This window comes from Gymnoscopelus braueri (assembly GCF_963280865.1).
Source record: "Gymnoscopelus braueri genome assembly, chromosome: 24".
Classification (NCBI taxonomy): Eukaryota; Metazoa; Chordata; class Actinopteri; order Myctophiformes; family Myctophidae; genus Gymnoscopelus; species Gymnoscopelus braueri.
This window is the reverse complement of record NC_137626.1, coordinates 5,212,821-5,229,365: the sequence shown is the minus strand read 5'-3', so window position 1 is coordinate 5,229,365 and position 16,545 is coordinate 5,212,821. Positions and strand designations below refer to the sequence as shown.

The window sequence follows — 16,545 nt, the reverse complement described above, 5'->3', positions numbered from 1 at the left end:
TGTGTATTGTTAGAAAAGCTAAAGCTCTATATTCTGATAGTAATTCTGCAATTGTGTTTTTGCTTCATCACTTCAACATTTCACAGGTTTATCCTGTATCCTTCCTGTATGACTTGACTCTCCTGGATTGGATAAAACTGGTGCCCCGCCTGATAATGTATTTCCTGTTTACTAAAGAGCTGGAGAGAACAGTGGTTCTCAACATTGGGTACGCGTATCTCCCCCAAAAAAGAAAATAACAAAGTGGAGTGATGTTAATATAAAATACACAATTAGGCTACAATTGAATGAATGGAAATAACTTTACCATGGTATTATAAAAAATTAAAAAATGCGCTGTGTTTATGTTGGCTAAAGGTGTCGGGCAGCGACGGGTGTACGATTACAACGGATCTAAACGTGCTGGCGAGATAATAAACAGCGGAGTTAAAATGGTGCAATCGTGGTTCAAAACAAGAACTATCAGGAAGATAAAACCGGACTCGGAGAAGAATATTCTGAGCAGCACTGAATAGACTGATTTGGTGGATATCGTTAACTACACTAGTACACTAAGTTTCTTCAGGAGCGCCAGACGCACCTGTTAACCAACTGGTCACCGGCTTCGAATGCTATCAATGCATTGAATGGGAGATGATCACGTTTTATCAGACCTTTGAATGGGCGAAATTGGCGACCTACTTACCTACCCGCGATTTATCAGACCATTCATTCAGGAGCTACTGACCTACTTGGAGGCGGAGCAGTCCCCACAACAATATTTACGATTCTGTGCCTATCGGTACATAACTCGAACGGCGCTGAGTAGGCACAGGCGAACGTCACACCGTTCAGGACGGCAACTCGGTCGCCTTAGCTCCCTCGGTGGTCCTTCACGGGGTGACAGTTCGCCTGTGACTGCGCGCCTCCGTCATGGTCCGAAACCAAAAGCGAAACCTAAACTGAACTATTAAGTCATGTCAGTTGGTAGGTCAGTATGTCTTGATAACACCCAATGAATGGTCTGATAAATCGCGGGTAGGTAAGTAGGTCGCCTATTTCGCCCATTCAAAGGTCTGATAAAACGTGATAATCTCCCATTCAATGCATTGATAGCATTCGAATCAGGTGCACCGGTAGGACTACGTCTACTGTGTTTTAACATCGGCCATAATGCTGGTAGGGATTATGACAACGATTTAATTGCGCTTCTGTCGTTAGAACATTATGAATCAAAATCACATTTCTGTTTGGCTTTTAGGCTTCTTAAACAAAAGGTGCACAGGGCAGATATGACAAAATAACTTACACACTTTAATAACTTAAAAAAAGAAAAACAAGAATTGTGGAAATAGCAGATCTACAAGCTCACAGCGCGTGTTCTGAGCTTGTAGATCTGCTATTTTTGAAAATGTTTGAAAATATATGAGGTTTTCAACAATCATGCCAAAACAAATATTGCGATTATCTCAAATAATTGCTATCAGGCGATTATGTAACAATTGTGAAAAGCTTAAATGGTGGTAATTAAATGGTGGCCAAATATTATGTTCTCGGTCTAAAAAGGTTGAGAACCTGCTCTACAGCAATGATTGCTATCAGAAAATAGAGCCATTTAACATAAATATAATTTAACAATTATTCGAACAAAAAACACTTACAGCACCTTTAACAGTGAACAGGAAGTTTTTTTTCTGAAGGAGGAACTGGTTGTTCCGATGGTATCTCCGGGGTCCTGAGGTTTGGGGAGACTTGGTCCGTCCGTTGGGACTTGGATCGTGGGCTCTGGGCTCAGTGTCTCTCGATGACTGGCTGTGCATGGTGGTGTTTCCCCAGTCTGCTTTCTGGAATGACAAGGATTTACATTTGCCGGGTCACTGACTGTCACAAAATCGTTATATCAGTGGTTACCAAACTCTTTAGCTCAGATGTTTGCCCGGGACCCAAACTATAGTGAAAAATAGCAGATCTACAAGATCGCAACTTGTAGATCTGCTATTTTCACTACTTCTTAAACTTTTTGTTTTTAATTTACTTATGGAAATACATTCATAGGCTTGGGCTGCTACGTTCTTTATCCAACTCAAGATGACGGTGCATTACTCGTTTTAAACATAAACAGTACATTCAAATATGTATCTGATCGCTATGAGCTTGTAGATCTGCTATTTAAAAGAAATCAGGAACATTTTTGCAAATCTTTCAATATATATATATATTTTGGGGAGAAAACGGGTAGAAAAACAAAACAGTGTCAGCATTGTGTCTTACTGTGCTTGAGGTGGTGGGTGTGGGAGCCGGGCGTCTGAAAGGTTCTACTGGTGGCGGGACCCTCTCCCTCCGTCCCGATCACCTGGACCTCCAGCCTGTAGAGGCTGACCAGTCTCAGTCCCGAGACCACCAGGACAGTACGCTCCTGTATGAGAGGAGAGGAGAGGAGAGGAGAGGAGAGGAGAGGAGAGGAGAGGAGAGGAGAGGAGAGGAGAGGAGAGGAGAGGAGAGGAGAGGAGATGAGAGAGGAGAGGGGATGAGAGGGGATGAGAGGAGAGGAGAGGAGAGGAGAGGAGAGGAGAGGAGAGGAGAGGAGAGGAGAGGAGAGGAGAGGAGAGGAGAGGAGAGGGGATGAGAGGGGATGAGAGGAGAGGAGAGGAGAGGAGAGGAGAGGAGAGGAGAGGAGAGGAGAGGAGAGGAGAGGAGAGGAGAGGAGAGGAGAGGAGAGGAGAGGAGAGGAGAGGAGAGGAGAGGGGAGGAGAGGAGACAGGAGGAGAGGAGAGGAGTAGAGGGGAAGAGAAAAGAGGAGAGGAGAGGAGAGGAGAGGAGAGGAGAGGAGAGGAGAGGAGAGGAGACGGGAGGAGAGAGGAGAGAGGAGAGGAGACGGGAGGAGAGAGGAGAGGAAAGGAGATGGGATTAGAGTCCTATAGTCATTTACCACACACAAACCTCATTCCTGATATTTCTGCTGACAGTTTTACAGTTGTGTGTGTGTGTGTGTGTGTGTGTGTGTGTGTGTGTGTGTGTGTGTGTGTGTGTGTGTGTGTGTGTGTGTGTGTGTGTGTGTGTGTGTGTGTGTGTGTGTGTTAAAATCTCACATTGAACCATCAACATCAAAACCAGTAGAGATTCAGCCAAACAAAACACACAGTAATTGGGTAGTAGTGAGTAGAGCTTTTAGAATCACTGTCAACTCAGATCGCAGCAGCGCGCGCACACACACACACACACACACACACACACACACACACACACACACACACACACACACACACACACACACACACACACACACACACACACACACACACACACACACACACACACACACACACACACACACACACACACACACCATCTGCTGGAACATCACAGCCAATGTCAAGGCAGACGCTGGTGAAAAGGGAAGAGTTTGAGTGTGACACTTTATTAACACTCTGGAATAGTTTTACCCCCTTTTTCTCCACAATTTAATTCCTCCCTCCCCACACACATTTCTGTGTGTCGTCAATGCTGTCGTATCCTACTGGCTCACCTGCCAGTGAGGAGCCCACACCGTCCTACTCCTCCCGCCAAACACTCCCTACAGGAAGTGACCCCCCCAAAATAATCATATTTGAACTGGGGACCCCCCACCCTGACAAGCACTTGGAATTGTCGGAGTTGAGGCAATACATTTAGTTTGATTCGGTTCCACAGATAAATATTGTGTGAAAATAGCCGATCTACAAGCTCACAACGCCTCTGTGAGCTTGTAGATCGGCTATTTTCACACAATGTTTGCCTCTTTCTTACGTAATATTTGGCAATTTGGTATTAAAAAGGTCTTAAAAGTCATTAGATTGTAACTTTAGGAACGTGCAGACACCCTGTATGCACTTACACTGTATGTCGGTTTGTTTACTGTTGAGAGAGAAAACTCTTTTGGGGACCCCTCAAAAAAAATTTGGGAACGAGTGCCGTAGAGCCTTGGTTCTCAAAGTGGGGTCCGGGGACCCCCAGGGGTCCTTGGAGGGCTACCAGGGGGTCCCCAGCAAGGTTTGTTAATATAGTGTCACAATCGTTTTAACAACTTTAACCATATTTTACAGCGAAACATTTGTAACTCAAGTCTTTGCTTCTTTTGAGATGGGGGTCCGCAGCCAAATACATATCATGTTGGGGGTCCTTGACATGAAAAAGTGTGAAGACCACTGCCGTAGAGCAGCGGTTTTCAACCTTTTTCATGCCAAGGACCCTCTAAATTGATATACATTTGGCCGCGGACCCCCATCTGAAAATGTTTTGTGCCAGGGACCCCCAGAAGCAAAGATTTGAATTAAAAATGTGCTTTAAAAAATATATATATACTCAAAAGATTTGCACATATTTTCAAGATTTTTCAAAAATAGCAGATCTGCAAGCTCATTTTGCTGGGGACCCGCTAGTACCCCCCCCGAGGACCACTGGTGGTCCCCGGACCACTGGTTGAAAACCACTGCCGTAGAGGACCACATTTCTGATGTCGTTCGGTCCGTCCAAAACGATATAAAAAAAGAACAACGTGGTTTGACTGTTATACTTACTGGTGGTAGGATCTGGGACTGGGAGATGAGACTGTGGTGGGCCAGCTGTTTACTGTTATACTTACTAGGGGTGGGACAATATGGGTATCTCACGGTACGATATCTAAGCCGATATTAGGCCCTTGATAACAATAAAATCACGATATTCGATCTATTGCAAGGAATTTCACCAACGATGTATCACGATAGTCCTCCTTGTATTCAATTCATAAACATAAAATAGCACCAAACAGTTCAAAATCATCACACAAATACAGAAAAAAACAACACTATACGTACAGAGTCGGAAAAACAACGTATCACAAATGAGAAAAAGAAAAAAAAGAAGAAAAAAAACCGCAGTATATCGATTTTTTTATCGCGGGATATATCGCGATAATGATATATCTTCCCACCCCTAATACTTACTGGTTGTAGAATCTGGGACTGGGAGATGAGGCTGTGGTGATAAAATAGCAAGCTCATAGCTCATCACTGCCCATCTTTCGCCACAGGCTGAAAACCCACCTCTTCAGGAAACACTACCCTTCCTCTTCGCCTGGCCTACTTGTTGTTAACTAGTTGTACGAACTCTTGTTTTATTATTGTATTGTTTTTATTGGATCTTCTTTGTTCAATACACTTATTTGTTTTAGCTCGTGCTCATTTGATTTTGCAATTTGTCTCATCTGTTTAAGAAAGTAGGTAGCTGATATATTGCACTTTTACCTTAGCGCTATAGGTATACTCTTGGTTGCCTGTTTTAGCAGAAAATGCACTTAAAGGAGAATTTTGGACTAAAGTTTTCTTACCTTTTCTATGACGTTATGATATCTTAGGATGAATGGTACAGTAGAAAAATTTCATAACTCCAACCCCTGAGCCGCCACAGCTTAAAAGGTGCGCGGATAGGCCTTAGGTTAGATCACATATTTTAATAGCTTTTTATTTTTATTTTTTTTTGAGATCTGACGTTCATAGTGACAGAACAGTCCCAAAAAAAAAAAAAAAAAAAAAAACAGAAGTCTCGCTAGACGAGATTGAAATCTCGAGATTGAAATCTCGAGATTGAAATCTCGAGATTGAAATCTCGAGATTGAAATCTCGTCTAGCGAGTTTTTTTTTATTTTTTGGTTGCATAGTGTTCTGTCACTATGAACATCAGATCTCACAAAAAAAAGCTATTAAAATATGTGATCTAACCTAAGGCCTATCCACGCACCTTTTAAGCTGTGGCGGCTCAGGGGTGGAGTTATGATTTTTTTCTACTGTACCATTCATCCTAAGATATCATAACGTCATAGGAAAGGTAAAGAAAACTTTAGTCCAAAATTCTCCTTCAAGACTTCTGGTGATTAGTAGTTTCGTTCCCTACCTACGTTTAATGCACTTATTGTAAGTCGCTTTGGATAAAAGCGTCTGCTAAATGACTGTAATGTAATGTAATGTAGATCTGCTATTTTTGTTTCACTGTTACTTACTGGTGGTAGGATCTGTGACTGTGAGATGAGGCTGTGGTGGGGCAGCTGTTTGTGGGGGGGCCCGCCCACGGCAGCGGAGGAGGAGGTGGTCTTAACCTCGGTCCAGGTGACCTGGTAGCCGACCAGCGTCCCGGCGGCCCGCTCGCCGGACACCTCCCAGCCGAAGGCGGCCGTCACGTTGTCCCCCCGGACCTGGAAGGACGCCGTCAGGTTCTCCGCCCGGGCCAGGAGGAGCTTCTGCGTGGGAGGGGCTGACGGGAGGGAGGAGAGAGGGTGGGTGGGTGGGGTGAGGTGAGCAAGGACAGTGTGGGGGGATATAGAGCACTGTTTCACAAACAGTGGGTTGGGACCCACATTTGGGTCGCGGATACATTTTTATGTGATTATTTAAGTGAATACCCATTTATTTTTTGTTTCCTATATTTTCTTTTTAACACATTGAATGCCAATCGCGTAGATCTACGCGAACCTATTTAAAGCCGCAGCGTGCCAGTCGCGTAGATCTACGCGAACCGCCGATTCCCATTGATTTTGCCCCAGGTGCACTTTCCGGATTTTTTTGATCCATTTCCGGTTTCCGGTCGGAAACAGAATTATTCGGGTTCCGTTTTTTTTTTTTTTTTTTCGATCGTATCCGCTTCCTGTCTGGGATCCTGTTTAAAACTCGATTTTCTCGGTTGTTGTTTTTCTCCTCGCTGATCACTGTTTACCGTTGATCGGCTGTATCTTCAAGATGGCGGCACGGATTTGGAAACTATTTTCGCTGGCCGTTTCTCACGGATCCGCCGTGTGTTTAGAACCAAATGAACGCGCACTTTTAACTTATTTAGCGAGGTCTGTGGCGACATGAAAAAAACAAAAAAACAACAATAAAACGCTGGCACTGGTGAGTACATTATGAGATTAAACTCTGGCATGGAATGTGTTAAGTATTATTTCAAAATATTTCTTTTTTTTATCACAAAAATGCACAATTTTGTATACATTAAAAACTGTTTTTTCAAAATAATTCCATATATATATATATTTTTTTTAATCCATTAATTAGAGGGACAAAAAATACTTTTACGAAGTAGTGAAAATAGCAGATCTACAAGCTCACAACACGTCGCATTGTGACGTGTTGTGAGCTTAGATCTGCTATTTTCACTAATTTGAGGAACCACTGATAGAGAGCATAGCAGTGGCGGCCATTTTGTGGTTCCACAGATAGAAAGCACATTCATTTTTCCCCCGCCGAGGTTTGCGAAAATACTGATATTAATTATTTGAAGCCTGGAACCAAGCCAGCCGGGCTCCTGGTGAATAATGACCATAAAGCATTAAATCCTGTGTCAAAAGATATTTGAAAACCGCAAAATATTGTATTTTATTAAATATAGTATAGCTAATTAAATATTCATTTTTTTTTTACATTAATTAATACATTAATTAATTAATGAATGAATTAATGAACAAACTGAAGGCTAGATGAATCGACTCACTCACTCACTCACTCACTCACTCACTCACTCACTTCAATGGGTCTTTATTGGCATTATATACTGTACATGTTATATATACACAGGGTAAAGGTTTTTGAAACAAATAGCAGCAATCTTTTGCAGTCACTTTTGGGACAATTAGCACATTGAGTGCCAAAACGAGGAGTGCCAAAAACGGTCCGGACCGTTTTTGAGAAAAAATCTAATTTTTTATTTTTTTTTAATCCTTCACAGCACCAGGAGATATCATTTTTCGAAGATTTAGACTCCAATCCACTTCCTGGTTAACTTATGACTTCAAAAGCCTGTATCTCGGCTCCTGTGTACATTTTTTTTAACCCATTGAGACCTGAGGCGATTCTTTAAAAAAATCTAAATCTCAACAGTTTTTTGAAAAAAATCTGGAAAATATTTTTTCAAGATTTTTCAAAAATAGCAGATCTGCAAGCTCGTAGCGCGGCACTCGGTGCCGCGCTATGAGCTTGTAGATCTGCTATTTTTGAATAGCCCAAAGAAATCTTAAAATGAGACGCAGATGCGTCCCCGGTCTTAATGGGTTAAATTATGTATTTTTGACTATTTTCGACTATTTTCAACTGGCTGCAACTATGGAACGGATTACCTAATGTTTTTTATTTTTTTCCCCCGATTGTACGAGACCCCTGTGTGTGTAATGAGGGGATCACCGTGAGGACGGTGATCACTGAAAATATTTTGTGACTACTTGAAAAAGGTTCAAAATTGGTTAAAAATCCAGGCACTGTGAGTACCCTGTTTTAAAAAAAACCTGACACTCAATGTGTTAGCAGCATTTTTCAGTCAGTCAGTCAGTCAGTCAGTCAGTCAGTCAGTCAGTCAGTCAGTCAGTCAGTCAGTCAGTCAGTGAGTGGTTGATGCCAGTGTCTCACCCTCCTGTGCAGAACAGGCGATGGGTTTGGAGCTCTTGGCCTGGATGGCGGCGCAGGGCGGAGTGAGGAAGGTGGCGCTCTCCACCGGGAGGCGGAGCTTACTGCCGAGAGGCTGGAGCAGCACCTTGTACTTACAGGAGAACAGCAGACCCCTCAGGCTGGCAAAACTCTCCTATAGGACAACACACATATAACCACACTATCTCACAGGAGAACAGCAGACCCCTCAGGCTGGCAAAACTATCCTATAGGACAACACACATAACCACACTATCTCACAGGAGAACAGCAGACCCCTCAGGCTGGCAAAACTCTCCTATAGCAGTGGTGGAAAAAGTACTCAAATGTTGTACTTAAGAAAAAGTATCGATACTGCAATGTAGAAGTACTCTGTTACAAGTAATAGTCCGGAATTAAAAATGTGCTTGAGTAAAAGTACAAAAATATTGGTATCAAAATGTACTTAAAGTACCAAAAGTAAAAGTACAAAAAATGTTTGAAAATAGCAGATCTACAAGCTCACAACGCGTCGCGATGCGACGCATACAAATAATTGTAGTGGAGTAAAAGTACAATATTTGCCTCTGAGATGTAGTGGAGTAGAAGTAAAAGTATTGACAATTGGAAATACTCCGGTAAAGTAAAAATACCAAAGAGTTGAGGGGAGGAGAGGAGATGAAAAATAGGAGAGGAGAGGAGAGGAGAGGAGAGGAGAGGAGAGGAGAGGAGAGGAGAGGAGAGGAGAGGAGAGGAGAAATAGGAGAGAAGAGGAGAGGAGAGGAGAGGAGAGGAGAGGAGAGGAGAGGAGAGGAGATGAAAAATAGGAGAGGAGAGGAGAGGAGAGGAGAGGAGAGGAGAGGAGAGGAGAGGAGAGGAGAGGAGAGGAAAAATAGGAGAGGAGAGGAGAGGAGAGGAGAGGAGAGGAGAGGAGAGGAGAGGAGAGGAGAGGAGAGGAGAGGAGAGGAGAGGAGAGGAAAAATAGGAGAGGAGAGGAGAGGAGAGGAGAGGAGAGGAGAGGCAGTCCTTTAATTGACAGTGTCATACTGTCCAGTACAGTTGATGTGATGGGTGTTCTGGATCAACAGGTTACCTGTGTGATGACCTTCTCCAGGGCTGTGGTGTGGTTGTGTGCACAGTGCTCTGGTCTCCACTGCAGACGGTAGCGCACGACGGAGGGCTCTGAGGGACAAACCAGAGGCTTTCAGATTAACCCTTTCTGGTGGTTCCGTCGCAGATTTTAGTTACGGAATTCTTAAAGGAGTAGTTCACCCAAAAATGTAAACGTATTTTCTATCAATTACACCCCCCAAAAAGCCGTGAATTCATGGAGATTTGGACTAAAAACTAAATATAGGAACAGGCCTTGTACATGTCTAGTCTGTGTCCAATGGTTCTCAAAGTGGGGTCCTTGGGGGGGAGCTAAATTATTGGTAACTCTAAGAGTGTACAAATGGAACCAAATGGACCCTCGTGGGTCCATTTGGTTCCATTTGTACACTCTCAGAGTTGTGGGGGGTCTAACTGTTTATATGATGTTTTGCATAGTATTGTATTATGTGTCTGTCATTAAATGTTTCGATGAATTGAGTACAAAGGACCCCAATGGAAACAAGCCATAGGCTTTCTTGGGTTTAAAATCCTCTTAGCAGACCTTGTATTGAACTGTACTTTCCTGTGCCAATAAAGTATTCACCCCTTATGCCTAAACATTTTTGGCATGTTTTACTATTTTGAAAAACATTTTAACCCATTAAGACCTGAGACGATTCTAAATCCTATTATTATAATTTTTTTCAAAAATAGCAGATCTACAAGCTCATAGCGCGGCACATGGTGCCGCGCTATGAGCTTGTAGATCTCCTATTTTTGCGTTCCAGGTCTGAAAGGGTTAAAATAGTGAAAACAGACGATCTACATCGACAAGTTGTGAGCTTGTAGATCGCCTATTTTGGCACCCTATAGTCTCCTCACTGTCTGACCAAAAAAAGTGTCAAAGGGTGATATGCTATAGGGGTGAAAGGCCAAACAGTGGGCCAGTCCCAGACACACACACTAGTAAACACATTATTACAATGACAGTAAGAACTGCCATCGCAGTTCTTTCATAATCACATCAGGCGTCGTTCATCAGGGAAGCCGTCTGTCCTGACAAAGGCCGACGTTACACTCAGGGTTGCCAGATCTGCCTATTATAATTTCCCCGCAATATTTTATTTGAAAATAGCCGATCTACAAGCTCACAACGCGTCGCATCGCGACGCGTTGTGAGCTTGTAGATCTGCTATTTTCAAATAGCTGATGTATATGTTAAAGTGCTCATGTGGCCCATAGTCACTTCTTTTGGGCTGGTTTTCCTAGACCCGGTTGCTTGTTTCTCTCACAGTATCTGCCAACACTGGTTACACTGTGGCTTCCTGAGCGGAGCTAGTATACGGCAAGGAGAGGCGCCCTCAGACAGCAGACGGGACGCAGGTCCGTACACGCGCACACACACACACACACGCGTGCGCACACACACGTGCATCACACGCCGTCGGCTCTAAACAAAGCCCCCTTTGTTCCAGGCTGTATAATTACTGATGATTGGTCTTTTGAAACGTAGGATAAGCTTCATGTTGTTTACATAACTCTGACAGGGTCTGCTGGCAGAGAGAGAGAGAGAGAGAGAGAGAGAGAGAGAGAGAGAGAGAGAGAGAGAGAGAGAGAGAGAGAGAGAGAGAGAGAGAGAGAGAGAGAGAGAGAGAGAGAGAGAGAGAAAGAGAGACGGGAGAATCCTCTGTGCTACTGATGTTGACAGACGCATGGGGGGCTGTGCCTGTGCCTGTGTGTGTGTGTGTGTGTGTGTGTGTGTGTGTGTGTGTGTGTGTGTGTGTGTGTGTGTGTGTGTGTGTGTGTGTGTGTGTGTGTGTGTGTGTGTGTGTGTGTGTGTCTGTGTGTGGTGTCAGTGGTGGAAAAAGTACTCACATTTAAAAGTATCAATACTGCAATGTAGAAATACTCTGTTACAACTAAAAGTCCAGAATCCAAAATGCACTTGAATAAAAATACAAAAGTATTGGTAAAAAACACGTACCAAAAGTAGAATACATTATGCAGAATGTTCACAAGTTATCATATGTCTAAAATGTAAAAAAGTCATTTGGAAATAGCCGATCTACAAGCTTGAAAATAGCCGATCTACAAGCTCACAATGCGTCGCATAGAGACGCATTGTGAGCTTTAGATCGGCTATTTTCAAAATAGATCTGCTATTTTCATTTTTTTCCCACATATTTCTGCCATAACTGCTTTGCCCTATACAGGCGGTGTGTGAGTGTGCGTGCGTGTGCGTGTGCGTGTGCGTGTGCGTGTGCGTGTGCGTGTGTGTGTGTGTGTGTGCATGCATGTGTGTGTGTGCGTGTGCGTGTCCGTGTGTGTGTGTGCGTGTGTGTGTGTGTGTGTGTGTGTGTGCGGTGTACCTGTGCTGCTCTGCCAGTAGACTCGCACCTGAAGCTGGCCGTCCTGATAGAACGGCGTCCCCACGTCCAGGACGTCTAGAGGAGGGTCTGAGGGGACAGCACTGCTGATGGCTGCAGGGTCAAACAAGACAAGAAGGAAAGGAAGGAAGGAAGAAAGAAAGAAAGGTTTGTTTAGTTGTTTTAGCGTGTGTCAATGTGAGGAAACATTTGACCAGCTCCTCTTCCATGTGTCTCGAGATGGCTTTTTTATTTATTTAATTGATTGAATACTTAATCAGTAAAATAATTGAATCCGTTCGTACAGTAAAACATTTAAGGCTGAAAGGAAAACACAAAAAGTTCCTGGGCCGTGTTTCCATTGTGGTCCTATGAGTTCTATTCATAAACAGAGCATAGAATATTAACACGCTAATGGCTGTCATCAACAGATACAAATAGCTCTACGTTAACATTGCATCACCCAGAGAAGTGGCTGATAACGGCTTACCAGAGCCTCCTGGTAGGCCAGTATAGGGACCTACTGGACCATAGCTATGGCATAATAACGCTGATAACAGCCCCCCCGTTCAATGGGATGAGAACGTAGGTACAGTGTTGATTTTGAGAGCAAAATTTGATTCAGTTTTAGTCATAGTCTTTTTTTTTTCATTTAGTTTTTGTCATATTTTAGTCACCTGAAAAGTTTGACTGTTAAGGTCATTACACACCGGCGATTATGCAAATATACGCAAAATTCGGATGCGGTCCGAATAAATAAAACACGCTTTTTCGCTCCGCGAAACGGATGTGGAAGCTTGCATTGACTTTAAAAGGTTTTAAAGAAAAACATATTATTCGCATGAAAAAAATCACCCCCGGTGTGTAAGGACCTTTAGTCTAGTTTTAGACGACTAAATGTCATAAAATTATTGTCGACTAAATCTACAGTTGATTTAGTCGACTAAAATGTATTTTGATGGGGTCGTGACGGCTGAATTTACACTTTGTTGCACGCTGAAAATAGCCGATCTACAAGCTCACAACGCGTCGCAGTGCGACGCGTTGTGAGCTTGTAGATCGGCTATTTGCAGAGCGCAACACCCGAGCACAACCAAACACAAAATGACTTGTCTTTTAGTTCTACTGGATCTCTTCTCCACTATAGTTCCTCACTAACATTTTTCGTCATAGTTTTAGTCGACGAAATCTACACTGCGTGGGTATCAGCTGGTATTGTACGTACCACGCTGTGTGGTGAACTGGGGGCAGTGGTGGAAAAAGTACTCAAATTCTATACTTAAGTAAAAGTATCAATACTGCAATATAGAAATACTCCATTACAAGTACAAGTCCAGAATTCAAAATTTACTTGAGTAAAAGTACAAAAGTATTGGCATCAAATTGTACTTAAAGTACCAAAAGTAGAAGTACTAAAATATTTGAAAATAGCAGATCTACAAGCTCACAATGCGTCGCGATGCGACGCATTGTGAGCTTGTAGATCTGCTATTTTCATATAGCCTAGGTATAAAATAGGGCTGAAGTGGTTAATGTATGTTTTATAATGTAATAATGTATACCTGCAAAGTAACTAGTAACTAAAGTTTTCAAATAATTGTAGTGGGGTAAAAGTACAATATTTGCCTCTGAGATGTAGTGGAGTAGACGTAAAACTACTGAAAACTGGAAATACTCCAGTAAAGTAAAAGTACCTCAAAATTGTACTTAAAGGGATATTTCACTTTCAAATAAAATAAACATTAAAAATATATATTTTTAAAAAATGTAAAAAGTTACGGCAAAATCACGGCCCCCTCACACATTAGTAGGACACTCTAATGCGTGAGGGGGCCGTGATTTTTCCATTACTTTTTTCATTTATTTTTAATATATTTTTTAAATGTTTATTTTATTTGAAAGTGAAATATCCCTTTAAGTACAGTACTTGAGTAAATTTACTTAGTTACTTTACACCACTGACTGCGGGGGGGGGGGGCGTATTGTACGTACCACGCTGTGTGGTGAAATGCAGGGCGGTCTTGGGCCCTTTCAGCTGGCTCTGCCCCCAGTAGGACACGGCCTGGACCTCCACGCTGTAGCTCCTGTTGGCCCGCATGCTGTCCAGCTCCACCTGGGTCTGCACCACGCACACACAGCGCACACACACACACACACACACACACACACACACACACACACACACACACACACACACACACACACACACACACACACACACACACACACACACACACACACACACACACACAGCTCTGTCAGCATTGTTTAAAGACAGTGACTTTGTCCAGTTTCAATTTCAAAACCTTTGCAACATGCACACAAACAGAATGCAATGTGTTTTGTTGATATAACAAAGTGTGTTCATATAGAGTCCTATCCACAAATGCACCATTTAACTTCCACAATCCACATTATCAGAACCATTGGTGTTGTGTGCTGGATTCGAACCAACGTCATCTCGGGTCACGCGACTCCATGCAGGAGGTGTGGAAGGAAAATGGCCAAAGTCACTGGCCACCTACTGTACTCTCATTTGTTGTAGGTAAAACATTTACTTCAGTAAAAAATGTTAAAGTATTGGCATCACAATGTATGCAGGTGGGTCGTGGGTGCCTAAAGTAAAATTTGCTGATGATGGAGACTCCTGTTACTGAGCAAACACTCTTTAGCAATGATTACAGAATATAGTGCTTCAACCTTTTAACAAAAAACAAATTTATTTTGAAAAAATATCACTTACCCTAACCTTTAATTTTCTTTTTTAGCATTGAACGTTAGGATAGTTGGAGCTCCACTGATATAGCAACATACTGTTAGGATTTAGAAAACAATGTTTAGATACAGTATGTATTTGGCTGCGGACCCCCATCTCAAAATGTTTTGTTCCAGGGACCCCCGACCAGAAGCAAACATTTGAGTTACAAATGTTCACTTTAAAGATTATAAGTAAGTAAAGTAAATAATATGATTTGCATTTTTTAATGGCCAAACGGCGGGGAGAAAGTGACTGAACTATCGCCCAAAAGCACCGACATTTAGAAGCAGCGGCTGCTGAAGGAGCGATAAAACGGTGCAACGCGCCGGCGAAGGGTACATTTTCCGCTCACAGCACCCGGGGTCGTAGCACCGGGCACCACGAAGGGTTAATCCGGCCATCATGGTTGTTGCAATGACCTGCACTACAATTTACAACTTCACCATAATGTAGCGCTATGACGAAAATAAAAGCACAACATGTAACCATGTGTACGTGTGTCTGTGATTTCTTCATGATCTGTGATTTTGTATAAATAATTGATTACTGTAAATATCTCAAAATATTTAGTTCCAGGGACCCCCAGATCGAAGCAAAGATTTGAGTTACAAATGTTCACGATTTAAAAAAAAACAGCAGATCTACAAGCTCATAGCGCACTCGGTGCTGCGCTATGAGCTTGTAGATCGGCTATTTTTGAATAGCCAAAGAAATATAAAGTGACACGGGAACGCATGCTGTGTCATTTTAGATTTTTAGCTATAACCATTAATTTATATAAGTAGCAGATCTACAAGCTCATAGTGCGGCTAGTGCCACACTACGAGCTTGTAGATCTGCTATTATTATTTTTATCGTGAAAATGTGTGCAAATCATCTTTGAATAAATGGTATTTGTAAAATATGTTGTTCCATGGACCCCCCAGAAGCAAAAAATTGAATTACAAATGTTCGCAAAAAAAAAAAATGGAGACTTGAATTCATGGATATGATGTTGTTTTTGTAGACAATAATTTGATGACCAGCGGACCGGTAGGCAGCGGTTCCGGTTGGAGACACAAAGGAGACTCCGCCGCCGGTCATCAAATGATTGTCTTAGGAATGAGACCAAAACTAAAAAAATATCCATGAATTGAAGTCTCCATGGGGTGACTAATCAATAGGAAAAAAAGTCATTTTGGGGGTGTACTATCCCTTTAATCCATGCAATCACACAACCTCTCTCTCTCCCTCTCCCCCTCCTCCCCAGAGGCATTGGTCTCTCACATGCCAGGGCAGGGTTGTCTCAGTCAGGAGGGCTATACTCTAGACATCTCTACTAAACACAAACCCAGCAGCAGCACCTCGCCCCCCAAACCAACAACCACCGGCTTAGCTTGACGTGCTCCTCTGCCATAAATTGATGGTGTGAAACGTCTTCACGGCCTGATCCCGTCCCGTCACATCAGTGATCTTCAGATCAAGCCGAGAGAGGCCATCGGCGTATATAATATGTGAGACGCGCACCGCCCCTGCGCGCTTCACGTGCACCGCTTCACGTGCGCTGCCCTGGCTTCACGTGCGGCTAATAGCAGCCTTTCTTCTGCTTAGATTGGGTGTGACCCACATGGCTCATGGCTCAGCTCCTGTCGCTTACTGTCAGTGGTGTAAAGTAACTACAAGTACATGTACTCAAGTACTGTACTTAAGTGCAATTTTGAGGTATTTGCACTTTACTTGAGTATTTCCGATTTCCAATACTTTTACTTCTACTCCGCTACATCTCAGAGGCAAATATTGTACTCTTACTCCACTACAATTTTTTGAAAACTTTAGTTACTAGTTAGTTTGTAGATTTTGATTATTATTACAAAACACACATTAACCACTTCAGCCTAGTCTCGCGTCACCAGACAACTATTCCACAATCTCTGAATGCTATATAGAGTCTGGAACTCCACTTCCC

General features: G+C 42.8%; 1 protein-coding gene across 1 annotated transcript in view; it reads right to left on the bottom strand.

Annotated features, from left to right (window-relative positions):
* Positions 1–1,770: 1,770 nt before the first annotated feature.
* anos1a (anosmin 1a) overlaps positions 1,771–16,545 on the bottom strand; it is a gene marked incomplete at both ends in the record, with an annotated part of 156,979 nt that continues 142,204 nt past the window's right edge. The window contains 7 exons of the mRNA XM_080422016.1: positions 1,771–1,823; positions 2,251–2,395; positions 5,996–6,246; positions 8,388–8,559; positions 9,478–9,566; positions 11,846–11,956; positions 13,838–13,961. Coding sequence (XP_080278142.1) covers positions 1,771–1,823; positions 2,251–2,395; positions 5,996–6,246; positions 8,388–8,559; positions 9,478–9,566; positions 11,846–11,956; positions 13,838–13,961 — 945 coding nt within the window. The remainder of the gene's footprint in view (positions 1,824–2,250; positions 2,396–5,995; positions 6,247–8,387; positions 8,560–9,477; positions 9,567–11,845; positions 11,957–13,837; positions 13,962–16,545) is intronic.